This window comes from Pezoporus wallicus, unplaced genomic scaffold (assembly GCF_028554395.1).
Source record: "Pezoporus wallicus isolate ANWC-B61680 ecotype Strahan unplaced genomic scaffold, APGP_CSIRO_Pwel_v1 contig_7749, whole genome shotgun sequence".
Lineage (NCBI taxonomy): Eukaryota > Metazoa > Chordata > Aves > Psittaciformes > Psittacidae > Pezoporus > Pezoporus wallicus.
The window spans coordinates 205,662-227,226 of NW_026638894.1; the positions used below are offsets into that span (position 1 = coordinate 205,662).

At 37.3% G+C, this 21,565-nt stretch overlaps 1 protein-coding gene across 3 annotated transcripts in view; it reads right to left on the reverse strand.

The window, feature by feature from the left end:
* Nucleotides 1-220: 220 nt before the first annotated feature.
* The window catches only part of SLC9A9 (solute carrier family 9 member A9), a 192,914-nt gene continuing 171,569 nt past the window's right edge, over nucleotides 221-21,565 (reverse strand). For all 3 annotated transcript variants that reach the window (XM_057412968.1, XM_057412969.1, XM_057412967.1), the window contains 2 exons: nucleotides 1,020-1,125; nucleotides 221-501 (listed from right to left, as the gene is read on the reverse strand). In XM_057412968.1, the coding sequence (XP_057268951.1) occupies nucleotides 286-501; nucleotides 1,020-1,125 (322 nt within the window). In that variant the 3' untranslated portion in view covers nucleotides 221-285. The remainder of the gene's footprint in view (nucleotides 502-1,019; nucleotides 1,126-21,565) is intronic.

The following is a 21,565-nucleotide window of genomic DNA, read 5'->3' on the forward strand; positions in this document are numbered from 1 at the left end:
AGGGGCATGATACAGTCAAGCACTAAGACAAGACTGTAAAGAATTTAGTGGGCTGGTAATGCCTACATCTTCTTATCAAAACCTGCTGCAGTTGAAAAGCTTGCGTCTTGTTGTAGGTACAGGGATGATGATAAACCCTTACCTGGGGGGAGCAGGTATTTAGTTGGTATAATTTAATTTCTCTTTGAGTTTTGTGCTTAGTACATTTTCTAGCTTCATGTTCACATAACAGCATCCCTTATTTTTTTGTTTTAGTTTTATTTCTTGTGATTAACATTACACTATTTATGCTAATGAATTCATCTGGGGTTGATGTGCAGTGTGTTCAAGCTGGAGTTTGTACCCTCCTAATCCTAGGTCTCCTTCATGAATATCTTCCTTGCCTGTAGCCTGGGTAGAACCTGTTCTGTCCCACACTGGCGTGTGAGCAGACGATTCATAGTTTTCAGTCAATTCATCATTATTTATGATATAATCTGTGTCATCATCCTTCAGTTGATCCTGCATTCAAACAAAGAAAAAATCAGTGGAAGGAAGACTCTTGAGGAGGAATTTTGTTAAAGCTTAAATGGAGAACAATTCTAAAGCAATTCCACTTTCATCTCATTATTTGATTATTTTTTCAGGTATTAATTTACCACCTTGATGTTGATTTAAAACAAACAATTGCTTACCATATTCTGTTTTCCAGCAGTGTTGAGAAACATAATCTACCCTTCAGATCTTAAAGATATAATTTCAGTCCTAAAATATCATTCATGCAGCCAATTCTTTAAGCCCCTGACTGAATTATTTTCAACATGTCACTCATGTTTGAATCTCTTGCAGTATTACTGGCCATTCTTGAAAATGCAGCAGTGTACCTTCTGAGACCTCTTATCCATTACCCTGAAGAGATTGTGTAATGATGAGCCTTGAAAGTAATAGGCTTTGGAAAAGGGAGTTTACCAAAGTGTTCTGTTGAGGATGTCAGGGTTTGGATTATACCTTAAATAAAATTAAGCAAAGTGGGTACTTACCTCATATGCACTGGGGCTGGTCAGAAGCCTGGCAACAGGATTGCACCATTCAGGTAATGTCGTTGTAAGTGGTGGACCAGCATGGGTTAAGATAGGTTTTAGGTATCTATAAAGTTTGTTAAAGAATATTTCTTATAGAAATATTGTTACTAACATGTTTTTCTAGTACACAAAGAAATCCCTTTTTAAATAAGGGAATCATCTAACTGAATGGAAACAAAAAATACCATCTCTTTATCCATCCGTTACTGCAGACCTTCACCTGTCATCAGAGTTGTCTAATGTTTTTCAGTAACAACAAACCAACCCACACACCAAACCAAGCAAAAAAACCACTCCTCATCCTGCTCAAAACCAAACCCCCAACCACAAAATAAACCCCCAAATATTTTGATGCTCAAAGTGTGTTACATTCTGAGGGCTGTTGGGATGGCTGATGGGGATGTGTTGTGGAATACTAAATGCAGTAGGAAGTGGAAGAGAGGAAATGTGTACTAGATTATCCTGTTTACTATTATCATCTATTGTTTGCTGTAAGTGTTTAACAGGAAACAAGATGCAACTGTATCAGTTGCTTTATGTAAGAACAGTAGCGAACACTTTCTGAAACATACTCAGCCTTTTGTAAAATCAATGCATTTTTCTTCAGTAGGCAAAGAATATTTTGGCTAATAAGTTTATCGCTGGGAGTGTGTATAAGTTATGCACAACACTGGCTTTTCCACATTCAATGTATTTATTTTACATTTCATACGTCAATGCTTCTTCCTATAAAATTATGTTACTATGTTAGGAACAGGCTTTAAGCTATTGTCTTGCACCTATCTTTCCAATATTTTAATCCAAAGGTGCTTTATTGAGATAAAAGAAAAACCTGCTCATCTTGAACAATTATATCATCCTCATATCTGGCAATAACCACTTTCCCATGAGTCCCTCAAGTTGACTTATCTTCTCTGCTACTTTTACTTGCAAAATAATTTTCAGTGTTCTTAGGAAGCAAGTCTGTCAGCTGTTTTTGCTGTTAAGGAAAATTTGCTTTATTGATTGCTGTCCTGCTTTCTCTCCCCTGCTCCTTTCTCTTGCTTGCTTTCTTGTGCTTTCTCCCTCACACTTTCTCTATGCCTCCTTAAAGAAGGAGGGAACAAATGTAAAACAGCAGTGGTTAGAGCTCTGTATCAATATTGTAGAAATACTGAGTAACTAACAGTGAGTCTTAACCGTTCCTGTGTCTCCTTTTCTTTATTGGTTGTTTATGGTATCACTGTTTTACTCAAAGTACAAATTCTGTATTCTGAGAAATGCTATGTAAAATATATATCCTTATGATCTTGGTTACAGATTGAAAGGCTTAACAACTTGCTCTGCTATCCTCTATGCTATAGCCATGTAAGTTCTATAGTATCTGGTGTGGTTCTACAGTATTTGTGCATTTTTTATTTTTTATTTTTAACTGAATCTGTCAGAAAATTGTACCTTTGTCCAAGGTCTCATACTGAGTTAGTGTGAATTAAAAAAAATATTGTAATACTTTAATTTAAATTCTTATCAGCGTGATGATCAGGGTGGAATCTCATTAAGTCAAATTGTAATTAGGAAGTTTAGATCCTCTTGCTTCTGAAAGAATAAAATCAAACCAAAAAAATCCTTTTCTGATCAACTCCCAATTTTATTTGAAATCTCTGAAGGGCCAAACAGTTAAGAACTGTTATTAAAAGCTATATGTGAAAGCTGTCATAATTGTTTTCAGCATTTCAGAAAAACATACTTTCATTTCTGGTTTTGTAATTAGGAGCCTAATTTCGGATTTTTAATCTTTGGAAATATTGTCTTTTTTAGTACAAACAACCTGGATTGTTTGAACTGAGTTGTCAGACCCAGCCTGAAAAATACAGGCTTGTAATGGAAGTTTTGTATGATTATACTGAATTCCATCTGCTCTGTTCTTTTATTCTCTTAGAACAACTAACTGAAGATGAATATTCCTCTCACACTTCCTCCTTTACCCTGATGATCACGGGGATAGGTCTTAAGCTAAGCTGCCTTTTAACTTTGTAGTGAGCTTTTCCACCTCATAGTAAAAATTGGAGTCCTGTTTTCTTGCATTCTTGCACGGAGGACAGCACTAGATCAGGTAGGAATAAGGTGTGCATTCTGAAACAGGCAGTCTACTTAGCCACCACAGTAGTCTTCAGATTTTTTGAGACACCACTACTTTTAGTGCACCTGGTGTGCTTAATTTGTTGCCATATGTGTACGCTAGTGTTCTTGAGTGATGGCTTTATTTTGGGCTGCAGTAGGTCCTCCAATTCCCCTCTTCCTGCACGTACTCTAACACATTCATCGTGTGTTGTCCATGCTTCTGCTTTGAGGCCTCTTGGGATGCAGTTTAAAGTGAAGACAGTTTTCTTGTGCTTGTTGTGATGCTTCTGATTCTGCAATGAATTATTTATCTCTTCATTCCTTACTTAACTAGCTACTATTCAGCCTGCTAAAGGGACTTAAATTCCGCTGTCCTATTTTTCATTGTTTTAATAACCTATGCCTTACATGTTTTCTCCTTATTGTTGACACAGTTGCTTTATGGTATTACAGGTATAATCACATCATTCAGTGCAGCATGAAAGAGGAATCCTAATCCATGTGCAGTGCTGGCATTTCTAAAGTATATCGGACTTGGGTCTATAGCATTTTAAGGCTGGCAAGAAGTCTTATCACACTCCAGCTGCTCTGGTTGCATCTCCCAGCATCTCCATGGAGAAATTATTTAAATAGTGTAATATAAAAAGGTAAATTTTACATTAAGGCTGCTTTAAAAATTGGAGGAAAATAAGTATAAACCTCAGCATAACTCATAAATTACTGCTGCAGTAAACTCATGCCTTCCTAAGTCATGGATAGGGAAAAGATAGCAGGAATATATTTCATCAGTCATCCCACTTCTAGATTTGCACTTCAGGCTTCCATCGGCCAAGCAGCCCATCTGCATAGCTCAGCTTCTACACTAATAATATAATATAATATTATATATAGTAATATACTGTGTTAAGCATTAATATTATAAAGGTGGTATCTTCCAGTTGTGGCTTAAGCTCAGACAGTAACTAAGTACCATGCAGCTGCTTACTTTGCCCTTTCTCCCAGTGGGATGGGGAAGAGAACTGGAAAATAGGTAAAACCCTGTGGGTCGAGATGAGAACAGTTTTTAATAAGTGTGAAATTAAAATATAGAAATAGAAAGGAAGCAATAAATCCTGACACCTTCCCCCTTCCTCCCCCAAAAGACCCAATCCAAAATAACAAACCCCTAACAAACAAAAAAAACCCAGAACACAGGTGATGCACAATACAATTGCTCACTACCCACTGACCAACACCAAGCCAGACTCAAGCAGTTATCAGTCCTTCCTGGCTAACTCCCTGCAATTTTATATACTGGGCATGATATGCTCTGGGATGGAATATCCCTTTGGCTAGTTTGGGTCAACTAGCCTGTCTCTGCTGCCTCCTGGCTTCCTTTGCTCCTCCTCACTGACAGAGCATGAGAGGCTGAAAAGTCTTTCGTCAGGGTAGGTGCTACTTAGCAAAAACTAAAACATCTCTGTAATATCAACATTATTCTCAGACTAAAGCAAGAAGCAGCATTGTACCAGCTAAGAGGAAAATGAACTCTATCCCAGTCAAAACCAGGATGCTTCTAGGTTGGGAAACTGAATTCAAGATGCCTGTATATGCACATGTATAGAATTTTAGTCAGTTTGCAGTACTGGCATATTAGTGTGCCTTACTTTCTTAATCAAATAACAATTTTCCCATTGATTCACCATATCTGCAGTCTTCCACTGCCAGTTCACGTGCCGAGAAATGTTTATTCTGAGTCCTCTCATTGATATTTGAACATCCCTTTGTCCAGGCAGATTGTCTTCCCTTGCCACTAGCTAGGCCCCTCTCCCATCCTGTCTCACTGACATCAGACTCAACACATAAATCTGCCTACCCCTTCCATGTACAGCTTCAATCTCTTTTGGGTTTGACTCCATATGATGTCCTCTTCTCTCCTGCCCAGCAATAAGCAAAGAAGGCAATGCCATTGTAGACAAGACAGTTGGTAAGTGTCTGAGCAACGTAACTTAGCTGAATCACAGGCAAGTTGTCTGATGGGGCTGATGAGGCTGAGCAATTCATAGAGGGGCTGTGAGAGGGTACAGCATGTTCAATAGCAACAGGACCTTCAGAATCTAGCTCTTGAAAATCAGTGTGTTTTTTTTTTCTTAAGTGTACAAATAGCCAATTTTTCAAAGTTTCACAGTGTGATCTAGTTTAGGCTAAATGGCAAAAGGCATCTCCAGGGTTGAATATGAGGCTTTTCCTCTAAGTGCAATGTGTTTAACAATAATCCAATTGTCTGAAACCTCTGTGTTGGAAACTTTCCAGGCTTTTCAAGTATTGGGTAATATTGGTGAGAAACACTACTGCCAATAGCCATATTGCCGAACATTTAGGATTTCCATTATGCAGGAAATTTTGAGATTTCAAAATAGTTTTTGTGTCATGTCAGAACGGAAAAAATTGGAATCTCAAAATTTCTGTTCTTATAGCCAATAAGCATCAATTACTGCACTGTTGGTAAAAATCGGTATTTATCCTTTTGATAAAATGGCACTAGCATGTTCAAACAGAAAAAAAAAATCTGGCAGAAACATCGTTGTTATTTTGAGTCAGACCTAAAGGAGGTTCACTTTTCTTCTGTTGGAGGAACTGATTCCCAATCCAGCTGTGCCTCTGCTGAAGAGTATAATAGTAAGAGAAATAACTTGCAGCTGAGGGGATGGGGACAGACAAAACCCAATGACAAATACCTCACAAAAACAACAACAACAAAAACAACCAAAAGCAAACATCTGCCACACGCCCCACCAAAGCAGACAGTGTGGTCACTGTTAGAAATATGTATAGCAGTTCTGCTTCAACTCAGAGCCCTGTATTGGCGGAGGAGGTGTTTGCCTTTTGCCTCATTGCATAATGGAGGCTCTGTAACTCAAGGTAATCCCATCCTCCCTTCCTGCCAATATGCTCATGCTATTATATTTACTGTTACATATAGTGGGTTTTTCCAGGGACTATATTCCTATTTCAAACTGTGCTATAAATACACTTTTGTTAAAAATACGTTATTTAATATTCTATTGCTAGGTGTGATGTTTCTGCTGTAGGCATAAGAGGTACATTTCACCATTCCCAGGATCCTTTGTGAAATTTTTCTTAAGATTTCTTGAGGTTTACAGCCTTTTATTTTAAAGTGTCCCTTTCATGAGTATTTTTATTTAAGTCTGAGTCTGTTTTTTTTTTTTTTTTATGAGTTTCATATTACTCTTTGTATGCAAGAAAAGTATCAAAGAAAAGATGTCACTTCTATTTGTCTCTTAAAGAGAATTATTATGGTATTAGCTATGTGATAGTCTAAAGAGCAAACACTTCCATTTTATCATCTGGCTAAGTCTTGCACGTGGCTGACCCCTGCTAACAGCTGAGATTATTCAGTGACTTTATACAACAGCTTGTGTGCATGACTGAGCTGGTAAGGCACAGAGACATCTCCAGGTTTTAAGTGCATGCACAGCAGAATAAAAATGCCCCCAAAAGGAGATTATTTTCAAGGGGACTCTCTTCCTGACTTGCACAAGAGAGGGTGTTATTTTTTCATATACCATGGAATTTTGTTCAGAAGGTGGGGAGTGATCAGTGTAGACTAGTTGAAGAGTGCAGGCATGGTTATATTAGATTTGGTAGAATAACAGGTATGCTATTGTAAGTACCATAACATCTAAAGTCACTTAACATATAAATATAATCTAATCTGTCCTATGGAGAAAGCTGAGAAGATATTACTGAATCTGGTATAAATGATATTTTGACTTGCAGTTGTTACTAGTAAATTCTGCTCTAGTTGCTTGTGGCTTTTTTCTCTTTTTATGGAGTCGATAAAAAGAAAAATCCTGCTACTGTATAACTTAAATACTAAACACCCAAGGGTAAATGGAATCATACTGTAGTCCTGCAAAGTCAAATCATCAGGTCTTCTTCCACTTCCCCTGTTTTTTAAAGATTCATTCTTTCTATGTTTGGCTTTCTCATGTCTGAGATTGGGGAGGGTGGATGAAAATCAGTGGTAATAAGAACAAGTTCAATGCATCCTTAGCAAAGCCTGTCTGTCAGATTCTTGAGCCAGATGTTATGTCAGACCCAAAAAATTAACTCTGGCTTTTATGTGGAATATGGCTAAAAATTTGCTGCTTTCAACTTTGAAACTGGAAGCATTGTAGAGATGTGGGCAAAATGGAGGAAGTTAAAAGAACTGATCTTGGTCAGATCTTTGTATACATAAGTAGCTGCAGAGAAGTGGCTTGTTCTCTAGTATGTTCTGAGTAAAATGTCTGGGGTATCTACAGACCATGGTCTTCTAGTTGTGAGCTCACTGATGCAGAGAGGAAAATTGAGATATCTTCCTGAAGTTATTTGAAGTCTATTATGTCCCAGATATAACACCTCCATGAAAAGAAAAAATCTGAGGCATAAATGGAGACTTGCTTATATAATTTGATGAGTGGTTAATGAAGATACTCTTGAAAATGGAAGTATAGGGGAAGCCAAAGGATAGAAGAATACTCACATAAGTTTCAAAATGAATATATGAACAGGCACTAATGTCAGACAAATTAATGTCAAAGAGCTTTGGAGGATGCAGGCTATGCGAGGCAGCTAAAGTGAAGAGGAAAATACCTCCCTGACAACAATTGTATAATAACAAGAAAATGACCATCCGCTGAACAAATAAAACCCCGACCAAAATGCAACCAACAACAACAACAAAAAAAATGCACCACCAGAGACACATAGGAGTCAATTACACACACAATGAAGACAGAAGACTGAGGTAGTAGTTGGCATTGATAACAGGCATGTGACTTTTCAGAAATATGTGTGTTGCTCAAGGTTGATATCACTTGTAGGGTTAATCTCCCCTATCTTCAGACAACTTATAGTAGGATATCTGAAAGAAATCTAGTCTCCGAGTCTTAATTGTTCATCAGTAAAGAGAAATGGCCAAATGCCAAGGCAGTTATTCTTATCCTGTGGTGCTGGAGTTGGAAGGAATTGAAACTGGGATGAGTTTATTTCCCTTTATTTTGACTATAGAAGAGGCTGAACAACTAGATAAGTCTTAAATGGCTAATAATTAAGTATCTAAAATTTGGTGAAATTAATCTAATTTCAGGACATAAGAAAGTAGGACCCCTGAAGAAAAATATAAGAAACCAAACACATCCTCCTCCATACCAGGGAAACTAGGAGTTTATGAAAGGCATCCACTTTCGTAATTAGGAAATACTGTATTAAATGTATCTAGAAGAAAAGAAGTTAAAAGATCATGTTAAACTAGGAGTGTATGAAAGGCATCCGCTTTTGTAATTAGGGAACATTGTATTAAATGTATTTAGAAGAAAAAAAGTTAAAAGATCATGTTAACTTCTCTGTAATACTTATGGCATCAAAGCCAGCAACAGAAACAAGGACTTTAAAATAATTAAGCTTGTGAAAACCTGAATGACCATGGAGTTAATAAAAAGAAATTTCACCTCAGAAAAAACTTAAAGATTTCCTGGCATGTTTGAAGGCATAGAAAATTTTTCAGGACGTTGCAAAACTGGCCTACCCATAGGTTCGCAATAGGGTTTCTTTTCCTGCAGAAAATGAACTTCTGCATGTGCATGTGGTACATCTTTAGCGTGATTACAAAATTGGAGATGCCATTGGCATTAGTAAGCTAAAGTATTACATTAGAAAGGATGAACACTGGTGTGACCTGGCTGTGCATAGACCCTTAAGGCCTTTAAAAAAAGACTCTGATGCCAGCTGCCTGAGATGAGATCACTTTCAAGCTCTTCACATGAAGCGTGTTCATTGTATAAAACACTTCAGCCCTGGTACTGGCACAAAGAATGAATGTAGAAGAGCAAGGTAGGGATTTCTGCACTCCCTGTGGAAGATTGTTTCATGAGTGTCCTTGGCATCACCATCTGCCTGAGAAGCATTTCAGAAAACAGATGTGTGAAGAACAAGAACTGGCAGCAGTTATATACCTTGCTAATGACAGTCTAATACTAAGATGCAGGGATAGTAGACTTTAAAGATTAAATGCAATGAAGAACATGTACAAATAGTTTTTGATCAGATGAATTACTTCTATTGCATCACAGAGGAAGAGAAAAAAGTCTGATCCAAATAAAGTGAAAGCTATAAAGCTTTTAAAAACATTTCATCAGTAAATTATATCGGGTACAATGAACTTGCAGCTACTAAGACAGGTGCTGAGAATTGCAATGGTTGCAGCATCTCTACTCTTGGAGAGGAGAACCAGGAGGATGGGGAAAGGAGTGGGTAGTGAGAAAGTAATGTGAACAGGACTTTCCAAACAAGAAGGGCATCATTTGGCTCAAACTAAAAATACTACAGGGAAAGCAAAGCAATAAAATGGCTGCTACAGCTTTGTAAGTAACAGCTGGAGTAATATTCTTGCTGGTGACATGGACTGGGAGTTAAAGCCAGTGCACCAAAATTATACTAAAATAGGAAAATAATTTTCGGCATTTTTCAGAAAGTCAGATAGTTCATCATTACATAGGTACAGCTGCACAATAACAGTTAAAATAGTTCACAGATCTGTAGAGACTGTTTTTGACAAATCTACAACTTCTGCATTGCAAAGAATCAAAGGATGCTCTCAGTTATGGTGCATATGATCCCCTGTGAGAAAATCCTGTGAGGAATTACTGTTCGAAAATTTCATTGCAGGATGAGCTATGAAATTGGAGGAAGGCTTGGATAAACAATGTGCCTTCTGATGCTTTCAAAGATGCTAACAAAATCAAAGAAACAAAAGTGATAATTCACTGAATCTTTTATGAGAGAAAAATAAAAGGTCAGCTGTGTAAAAAATAACAGAACCTCTCTTCCTCTATTGGAAGACTATAGAATAAAGCGTAAATAAGAAGATGGGTGTCATGCCAGAAAGGAGAACAGTAGCTCTAAAGAAAATGAATTCTGAAAGGTTTTCTGAGGACTGGTTGGTACAGTAGTGAAGATAGACCAGAGAGCTGTATTCTTGGCCCAGTATGAGTGTACAAACAGATATAGGTATCCCTATAGAACACAAAAGCAGGGAGCCAAGGTGACTTGTGCTGGGTGAAGCCCATGACAAAGCTGCCAGCAGCAGGGTAACATATATAATGTGTTCATGAAAATATATTCTTGCTTATTTGTACAGCTGTGAGAAACAACACTTATTTCAGATATGGAAGTAGGTTCAAAACCTGTGACAAGATCAGGATGTGGTTTAACACTTTTGCAGAAGAGTGTTTTACTCAGTAATATGTTGTACTTCTGACCAGTTAAGTAATGAGTAAGAGGTGCTGGGAGTGACTTAAAAAAAGCAGTCTCTTAATCTCCCTATGCTGAGCTGAGCCACTGAGAGAAGGATAGCTTTAGTAAAGCTTTGTTAATAGAAAGCTTGTTTAGTTTAATATATGCTCTGAGAATCACTACCCCTGTGAGCAGATTGGTCCAGAGATTACACCTTCAGATTCTCCAGCAGCTTTTTCTAGTGTAACCCATGTTATAAGCACAATTAGCTAGCTGGATAAAGTTAGAAGTCCTAATAGGTTTGTGAAGAAAGCACATCAAGAAGTGGAGGGCTCAGTGCTGAGGAAGTGAATACGTTGCACCCAAATAGGTTCCGCTGTAATCCAAAGAAAGCAGCCTTCTGGCAAGGCAGATCTTTCCTTTTGCAAAGATACCTTAAACCAGAGAAAGACTAGTTAGTATGCAAATTTCAATGCAAAGAACAATTGAGGATAATCAACTATGGCAGATATCCTAGGGAAAATGAAACTACTAAACAAGGATAACAGCAGCTTTTGAACTGCTAGGAATGAAATAAATATGAGGTATTTATCCTAATATTACAGTTTAAAATTCTAAAGAGGTAAACTGGGATATTTTGTTTAGGAGCAGTAGCAGATCAAAGTAACAATACAGAGACTACATACTGAAAGAGGTCAAACTGACTTGATCAGCAGAGAAATTTATCAAATATAAAACAAATAGGAAAAGCTATCACTAGCCTTCTAGTTAGGATAGTTCAACTCACTGCCCCATCACCATACTAGTCTGGAGGGAGGTAACTGCACAAAAGGCTTTCCTGAGAGCCTGTAAACGCTACAGAGAAGCATGCTGAGTGAGGACAGAGTGCTGTCATGGAAGAAGTTGAACATGCGTGATATTGGAGGGTGGGTGAGTAGGGTGTCAACAAGACAGATTTCTGCAAATATGACAAATGACTTTTATAGCTGGTTAGAAATATAGTTGTGCAAATGTGGAAAAATAAGTATTTTTTTACTAGAGTGAAGATATGAAGGGGACAAATCTTTGCAAAGCTATGGTATTCCAAATAAGAAGCTCCAGGAGAATTTCTGTGCTTTTCTCCTGTTTTACTGCGTTTTTAAAGAAATGTGGGAGCATAATGAAATTAAAGAGCACTCACTTTCAGGCAATCAGAAAGATGTATGATTTTTAAAGCAGGTATTCAAGGCGCAGCAATCATTGCCTGAAGAAATCATGGGGTCTGGGATAAAAATCTGATACAGTAACACAATTACAGCTGTGCGAGCTAAGACAACAGGGGTGTCAGACATTAGGCCCTTGGGAGGGGTGAGGGCATTCCCCCACTTTTTTCTGTACAACCCCAGGAGAGGTAATTTGAGGATTTTATTTCTTCCATCTACTGCTGGAACATCAGCATGATGGTAAATAATAGATCTGCTGCAGTAGGAGGAAATCTGTGCTCTGCTAATGTTGTCATTGCTGTGTTTGGCTAAAATATAAAATGCTTTTGTAATTTTTTTTTAATGGATTATTTTCACATGCTATTAGAGATGTTGCAGGTCAGGCACCAGTTTCAGAAAGGTTAAGCTGGTTTCTTTAAGCTTGCCTACCTCACGTCTAACAGATTGTTTCCAGTGAAAAATTCTGAAAACAGATTAAGAAAGATATTTTCGATTTAAGTTGGCACCATTCTCTTCTATTTGTTGGCACAATATACTGTGCACATGTACTAATGCTGGCACTGACTCAAATACAAGCAATAATAGAGGTGGGGAAAAGTACAGTGCAGCATGAATGAGCATGAGGTTTTCTCATTCTCTGTGTTCCATTAGACGGAGAGGTCAGCTATTGGGGTTCTTGTCACAAGTTACTCGTAATACAAATGCCAGCTGTACTGTGCATCAGCAAGTGTAGCTGCTCCATGAATGTGATTTTGTTAAGAAACATATTCATTGAGATCACTGCTTTTCTTTTCCTTTCCCATTTCTGGCAACTCCTCCACTCAACTCCTAATCCAGATCTGATTTAAAAACTGTTTGCTGCCCAGATTTCACACTAATGGCTAGTTTCAAAATATCGTCACATTTTAGTTGATTTGTATTCAAAAGCCTAACTCTTTGTGAAGTTATGCTCAATTTATTTCCTTTTTTTTCACAGCTTTTTTTCTTCCCCCACATAAAATTGGCTAAATTGGCTTTTTTTTTTTTTTTTTTCAGAAGTACAGCCTATTCTGATTCAGTGAACTTAAAAATTATTGCTTGGCTGTTGATGACAGGTTTTAGAGGGGTCAGTAGAAAACTGGATATTTGATAATTTCACCACTGTGAAACCTCTGATAATAAAACATGTGGATGATGCAGGACTAGATCATGAGGACATAGCAGTCATGTAGGCATACCTTGATTTCCTAGTAAACTGGTCTCATTAAAACATATTTCCTCTAATTATATTCCTGAAAATCAATAACTAAGGAGGGCAAGATTCCCTGCAGTGCTTGTGGGTTGTAGTGCCATGACTTCTCATGAGCTCTGAGAGAAGTGATGCATGCAAACAGTGAGTAGACAACAAAAGTGGTGTGCCAGTGCTTCTGTATTAGACACTAGTGAGATCAGTTCTGGAATGCCATGCCCAGTGTGGTAGTCCATGTTTTAAAGTGGTTTCCAAGAAGCTACGAAGGATATAAGAAAGCAGGAGCCCTCTCATTCTTCCCAGAAAATACTAAAAATAAAAGAAAATGTAAAACAGTGATTTAATGAACTTTTGAAATTTTTTTTCACGAAAAAATGCATGATACTGGAATGTTTATTTTTAAAAGATAAATGCAAGCTATAAGCTAAATCTGTGCTAAAAGACACAAACCAGATGTTTTAACAGTGACTAAGCACTGGAATATATTCCTAAGGGAAGCAATGAACTCTCCATTGCTGGTATCTTCTCATCAGGAATGGATGCTTTTCTAATTTCTGGTATCCTTTAGATCACATAAGTTTCTGAAATCAATGCAAGATGAAATTTAAGTCTGATGCCCCAGAGTTCAGACTTGATAGTTTAAAAGACCTTGTGCAGCCTCAAATATAAATTTTATGAATTCAATTAATTATCACCTTAGAAGCTTTTTTACACTAGGAAAATCATAGAAGTGCTCACTGAAGTTCTTTCCCTCTGGAACTACAGCTGGCTTAGTATATGAGAAATATTTAAGCTTTAAGCATCTCTCTTTTTGTATTTATTTTCCTAATTTTTAAGTGACTGGTTGTCCCAGGTTATATCAGTGTGACTATACTTGCAAAACCCTGCCTTTCTAGTTGCTTAGCTCTGCTCTATTTAGCTTGCTAATATTCTGTGGAAGCACAGCATCTAAGCTCCTTGTTGTTCTCTACAAGTGGAATAAGTATTGAGGTTCTTGAATGGGTTTTACAATGCTGTATTAGCTTTTTTCTCAATTATTTTTATTAGCTTCAAGTTTGTTAATAACAGACTACAGAGGGCACTTAACACGTTTAGCATCTTGAGAAAATTGCTGTGTGCAAGGTATTTAGATTTAAAGCAATACTGATTTTTATTTATTTATTTTTTTAACTCCTATCTTAAATATAAATGAATACAATTGCAGTAATGGACTACTCTGGAAAAATATTTCCAAATCACATTGAAGATCTCATGGAAATGGACACCAGTTGAGAGATTTATCTATCTCTGCAGAACTGTTAGTATGCTCTGGCTAGGCACAGCATGGTGCATAGTAAAAACATTATCCCAACCACGATATGACTAGTGGTAGACAGCTTTCAGAGGGTCAAATGTTTATTTTGTTACAGGTGTCACACAGAGTAGGTGTCCCAGGCAATAGGTACCTTCAGTACTGTCACAGAAGCTAACTTGTTAACTGTGTTAACTTGTTGGCTATGTTGACATAGTCTATGTTAACTAGACTCAATCTTCACAAACATTGTCATGATAAATGTGTTTAACTGGTGAACAGTACTAAAATTGCCAGATTGTGGCATTATCTACAATATTAGGTTTTTGTGTGATATCACCCTGGATATCTGGGACCATTCTCTCTCTATGCTTTCACTCCTGTGCTGTCCAGTTCTTACCCTAGTGTTTTGCACAGCCCCTGCTTCTCCTGGGGAAGGAGACTGCTTTTTCCTCTTTACTCACTAGCTGGTGGTGCTACTTCCTCTACTCCCTAAAGAGCCAGGGACAACTTGTGTGTGATCAGCTGGGGATACCTGGGCCTAGAAAAACAGGAGCAAAGAAGGAAGCTGTGTGGGGGTAAGGTGTTGCAAGTGCCTCTGCCCGTGACAGTTTTTTTCTCAGGGACAGATGCTCATCTTCTGGGGAGTCAGTGGGACATGGGAGAGAGATACTAGGTAAGCTCTCCAGAAACCTAATTAGCTACTTATACAGAAGGCTTAATAGTGTAGCAGTAGTTGACAAGTAGCGCATGATGATTTGTGGCTATTGGCATCATGAAAGATGCCTCTCCTTAGTTTCACTTTAGTAACCCAGTTTCCTTTCATTCATCTGCATTTTTGGCATTGCCATGACCCAGATGAGAGATTATGATACCTTTACTAAAAATATATATATTTTTCTTCTATAGCTAATAATTTTATTCCAGAACACCACTAGAGCAGCTCCCGCTGCTTTTTTTTGGCACGCACACCTCTAGATTACAGACTAGAGTGCTCTGTCTGCCCCTTCCTAAATTATGATTTTCTGTTTTGAAACAGTGGGTGTTATTCTGTATTCTGTCACAGTGGTTCTTGACTATTGCATATCCATAAAAGCATTTTTTGATCAGGGTGAGGGACTCAGCTTACAATTTCTGTGAGATGCTAAATTAACATTTATAATAAATACCTTTGATTGCTCAGAAAATATTTCTGGGTTTAGATGCCTGACACTTCAGTGAAAAGTCAGAACTTTCCAAGGGCATTTTTTGAAAGCTGCTTTTTCTGTTGAGGGAAAATATTTGACCAGCACAAGTAAGGTCCAACCATATATTCAAATACAGTTTTGTCTGACCTAGGATAGTAGTCAAGGACAGAGAATTATAAATATTTTGGGTCAAGGATGGCTATATAAGTCTGACCTCAATATGAAGCCAAGTCTTTGAACACCTTTTGAAGGAAAAGGGTAATCTAAGGACATGAAGTTACATGGAAAATTGTATAAAATGCAATGTGTTTTTTAACAAAAGCCGATTGTGTCAGACTAGACCAGTATCTATCTTTGATAAGATAAGACTAGACCAGTATCTATCTTTGATAAGATAAGTGTTTTGCTAGACAAGGTTGAAATAACAGATCAAACACATATTTAGGTTTAAGTAAAGCATATTATGTGTATTGCCTCATGGTAAAACATTCAAGAGACAAAATGCAGTAGTGTGCATTAGAAGATAAGAAATTATTTTTCTGCTTAGCCAGCTTGGGTCATCTTAAAAAGGGTGTTTAAGAATGGAGAGAGTCTGTACGGTGTGTGCCTCAGGCCCCAGTCTTGGGAACAGATAGCTGTCAATCTTTTGGCCTGTTTACAAATGTCTGTGTTTTGTTTCTTAGTATTTGTATTCATATACTTCTGCAGTGGTCAAAAAGAAGCATCTTTCATGTGCCTTACAGCAATAATAAGAGCAGCTAGGCAGATGTCCAACATATATAATACTATTAGGGATTCTCTAGAACTTACCCTTCTGAACTTTCCTGCTGTTTTTGATTTTTGCTCTCTTCTGTAAGAATGGATGTACAGTATATGAAGTTAACAGGCTTCCACATGTTGCTTTATGGCTTATGGAAAAGATTCATTAATCTTAGTTAACGTGGGTTTATATATGCACCACCTAGGTTTTATGCAGCAATTTTCTTCAAAATGTCTGAACTTCCCTACTTGATACCTTTTATAGGGGTGTGTACAAGATACTTTATTTGGACCTATGAGAAAATCTATGAAAATTCTCAACTTTGGTCATTCACTTGTGTCCTAAGGAACAAAGTAATGAGTTGCTGTATAATGCCCAATTTGGTTTTTCATCCTTTTTACTTGCTGACTCCTGAATTAATCCAAGCAAGTTTGTTTAGGTTAATGGTATTGCAGATGAGTAGACCCAATTCATTACACACAGAATATGAATCTGTCATCTGAACATATTTTCCTTTCAAATGCAGTTTTAGGTTAAGACGCTGAAGAGGTACACTGCCTTATTTTACCTTTGCTTTGCAAATACTTTTACAGGGTGTGCAAGGAAAGATTTACCAGTTATTATGTGTTTCTTTTTTTTTTTTTTTCCTACTAGGACAAAGGTGAAAATGGGAAAATTAATTGCTGATCAGCAATTGTAAATGATAAATTCCAGAAAAAGTGTTTAAAAGAATTTAAATTAAAAGGCCTGACCCCTAAAATTCAAACTTTTGCCAGCCAAGTTACTGTTCAGTGATGCTGTCTAGCAAGAGGAGAAACGGATTTCTCAAAAATCTGTAGACTGTTCTCCATAATCATACGTTGCAGGCTTTCACCATTTTATAAAGTAATTGAAAAGAACACTGGAATAATACTAGAAACTGTGGCTAGAAACTGTTGTGTTAAACTATTGGAGCTCGTTACTGGACCCTGTGCTAATACTATGAGACATGATGATATTATTGATTTTGGTGTTGGGTGCTAAACAGTTTGGTGAACTTGTGTAATTTCAAAGATGCTCTGTCTGCCACATTGTTCTCTGTTTAGTGGTAAAGTCAGTCATCTCATAAAACACTTGGAAATCTATGGGTAAAAAAGTCGCCATATATAATTCATAGTTACCCTTTTTGAACAGTATTCATGGAGGAATTCAAGGGCTGAGCAGGGAACTGAGCCCTTGTTGCTGCTGAATGCACTTGTTCCAAGACAGATCTGAGTACAGGAGCTGGATGTAGTTCTGGGCAATCTGATCTAGTTGAAGATGTTCCTGTCATTGCAGGGGGATTGGAATAAATGACCTTTGAAGGTCCCTTCCAACCCAAACTATTCTATGATTCTATAATAGGAAGGTGTTGATAGTGTATTGTAATAATGCATGAATATCCTTTGCTGTGTTTGTGAATATTAGTAAGCATAAAATTGTTACACTTCCTCTCTGTATAATTTCCTCCTTGATTTTTTTATTTCTAGTTATTTCTCTCATAGTATCAAGCTGATTATCACTTACAATAAAGCTGTTTGACAGTGTGAGAAAGGTGCCTGAGAAGTGCATGTTTCCACTCCTGTCACTCTGGGTCACTGAGGTATTCTCCTGTAAAACTTGTCAGGTGAGCAAACTGAAAGTAGCCCATGACATATTAAGTGGAAGGAATTTAAGACACAGAAAGGTTTAATATCAAAGCACTCTTTTGACTTCACCATTTTGACAAAGTCTTGAAATGTTATCTTACCTTGAGGCAAGCAGAGGGCTTTTTTCCTGAAAGAATGACAGCAGATTATCTTTTATGGCTGCAATAACTTTATCTGAATGGGTGAATTGGACTCCTATGTTTTTTTAAGGATGAGACAGAACTTTGAACAGACCTAGCATCATTTTAAAATGCTGTTTGTCAGGTAGTTTAAGTTGCCTGCGTCTCAATTCTATCACTGACAAATCCTAGATGAATCATTTGGTTTTTAGCCATAACCTGCTGAGCTACATCAGCTTCAAATTCTGCCCCTCACATCAACAAAGTACCAAAAATACTCCTTAGATTCCTTTACGAATTGAGGCTGGAAGTCCCAACTCCCAGGCAGTATTTGTGGCCCTGCTGTATGAAGTCATTCTGGTTTACTCTACATTACATGGTCTTTACCTGCAGAGTTTGACTTTAAGTTAAGATCTAGCAATGGGTCACTCTGTGTGTGTGTGTATGTCTGATAGCATTATGGGATGGCCCAACAAAATGCAAAAAACTCAAATACACAATACCAATACTATCTGATTTTCTTATTGGTTGTTTAGTGCTATCTAAAAGCATCCCACTCAGACTGGGTAGTGTGTTATAATCTAAATAGTGCTATAAAACACTTGAAGTTTTACTTCATGGTACCCTTGTGAAAATAGGAAAGTAGTTAAATAGGTACATTATTTCAGCTCATAAAAATTTTACATTTTAAATTCTTTTCTTCCTCTTTCCCTTCTCTCCCCTCTCTCTTCTCCTCCCTCCCCCATTCCTCTTTCCCTCTGTTGCTAAGGAATGATTGTTTTAGGAAGACCTGTGGTTCACTTTCCTCTCTCCTCCAGTTCTGAGTCTGCACTAATCATCTTTGTCTCTGAGATGCCAAGATAAACTATTGTACATATGCATTTGGACTTGCACAGTATAAGTTATACAAGCATGGAGGGATTAGGAGGTAATAATGAGGGATGAGGAATAGTGTAACTGGATGAATTTTGCATCTGGGTGTCTGTCAGGCAAGCTAGATGGAGGGATTGGGGAAGGAAGCTTACCAAATTAGTTGTTTTACACTCACTCCTTCAATACCCAAATTATTCTGCTGTCATATGCTGTCTGATAACTTCCTGCTATATCTTTACCTGTATCTCTTTATGGCATTTTTTCTTGCATGTTATTGCCCTGTAGGGTGTGTGGGAGATCTGTTTGGCTTCTGTACAGTATTGAGCGCAGTAGAGCCTCTAGTTTATTACTGAAGGTTCTAAAGACAAATAGTACAGAAATAATGATTAAAGAAATTAACGTATGATTTTGTATTTATATTGTGCAGAAGTTTTCTATCGTGATGTTTATACACACACTGTCCTTCATACCCCACCCCCCAAACTTTAGGTATAAAATGAGATTGAAAATTAAAATAGTGACCATTCATATGATTTTAATTATTCATTTAAAGACCATAATTAAAACTAGAGAAAGTTAACAAAAAGCTTATTCAAACCCTAAGAAATAATAAATAGCAATAAACCCCATATTGTTTATTTTGTTGTCTTTCAGCTTGCTTTTATTTAGTACCGTTTTACCCAATGCAGGACTGATTTCTTCAGAATTAGTTTCCATTTGGCTTTAATGCACTCATTTCTACTACTGAATATTATCAGATCCTGAAACAGACTACAGTGAATGATAGAATGTTCCTGTCAATCACAGCTGCTTATGTGAGGGGTTTTTTTGGCCTGGAAATTGAAAATTCCGTAATAGTGTTGTGTTGGAACTTAGGTATTTCTTCACAAGGGCCAAATCATGTTCTCTTCCTCCTTGCCCCTCTGTATGCTTTGTACCTGTGACCAGCTAGAGTGGTTATTCTGTCATGCAAAGTGTTGGGGTGTTCATTTCACCCTGTGAAATGTGAGGAATACATTTGGTAGGAAGATGTTAGCTGAGCTCAGGAACTAGCTGTGTTAATCAGCTATTATTAAGCACTGTAGCAACACAACTGGTGCAGCAGTTGCTGAAAGGTGAAGCTATTGCTGCTGTATAAGACACAAAGGAAGATTCTGACCCACTGCACACAGCTGCTTTTCCTAGGTTTTGTAGGATACTGCTTGCTTCCTCTCTACCTGCCCCACTCCCAGGAGATGTTAGAATAATATAACATTCAGATATCTGTCCCCAGACTAACAACTGTTATGAATAATTCATAATTTTCTTAGCAAGGCTTGTGTTTACAAGGTTGACAAAACTTTAAATCATATGCAAAATTTAATGAAAACTGGGAAAGAACAAAAGGAAACGTGGTTTTATAAAGTGATGGTAGAAAATTAATTTGTACAAAAGAAACTAAAATAAAATGGAGTTGTGAAGTACAGAAAAAACCCTCACACTAAATCCATAATTTTCTTGATCTGTGTGACAGAGCTGCTTAAGGACTGTATTCTTTTTTTTATTACTCAATCTCAGTGTTTGTGGATAGCATAATATTAAAGTCTGATTTCTGTCTAACTAAAGTATTGATCTCAGCTTCTTCAGAACTGCATTCTTTTTTCAAGTTGTTTCATGCACCTTCTGTTGTATATTTGATGAAGTAGGTTGTGTCATAGACTTTGTGGAAAATTTGGTTTAAATCAATAAAAGCATAACATAAGCCAAGCTGTCATATGGCTTCTAGCACAGCGCATAGTCTTGGTGCTTAGGAAGTCTCAGGGAATTAACAAGTGGGATTCAAAAAATTGTAGCCAGGGGAAAACAAACAGATTTCAGACTCCCTTCCCTGTTTGCATTTCTGAGTAAATGGAACATCTTGGGAAAATAAGTAAGCAGAGAACCTCTATGTGTTAATGAAAGTGTGATAACACATTAGACTAGCTGAGTGCAATACTTTTTCACAAGAGTGTAGGCTGGTGCTGGATGCACGTGAGCTGTGCCTAACAAATAAGAAGTCTTGGCAACTGTCATGGTCTAGAGACAGAAGATGGCTACTGATAAACACATCACAGCCTTTGTCAAGTGACAATGCCTTAGTGTCACAGGCAGAGTTCACTCTGCTCCTTTCTTTGGAGCACTGATATTTGTTTTTTTAAATAATTTCTTAAAATGGAGTAAACACCTTCCTTATTTGCAACCAACATGATCAAATGCCACCTAGTCTCAGAAGCATTTAAAAACATTCTCAATCTGGGTAATTAAACTTCATTTATATGATTAAAGTAGCTTTGCTTACAGGCACAGAGAGATTGCAAAAATATTACCTAAACCACAGGATTAGTCTCAGGTTTTGATTCTAAGGATTTAATCTATGTAACTATCCATATGAAACAGCTTGCAAAACAGGTGTAAAAAGTTGTCCAGTTTGTTTCAGAGAGAAACTTTTGGAGTCCTGTTGACATTAGTTTTTGATGAAGGCATACCATGCTGATGGTGAAAGCACAGAATCCCCATATTGTATGTGTGCACAGATGAATCTATCCAAACCAGGAGCTAGTGCAAAACAGATGTTACCTTCAAAAAATTAATTGTTTGTAAAGCTTATTTAATCTGTTAGTGTTATTAAATGTTGGCATCTCTTCAAAGAACTACTAAAATGCCCAGACTTCACTGGTTTGCTACTTAATTTGTTAGTTTAGGGCATATTTATATTCAGAGCTGTACTACTGAAACTTAAATAATTCAATCATAAATAAGGTATGCTGAGCGTCTACTGCA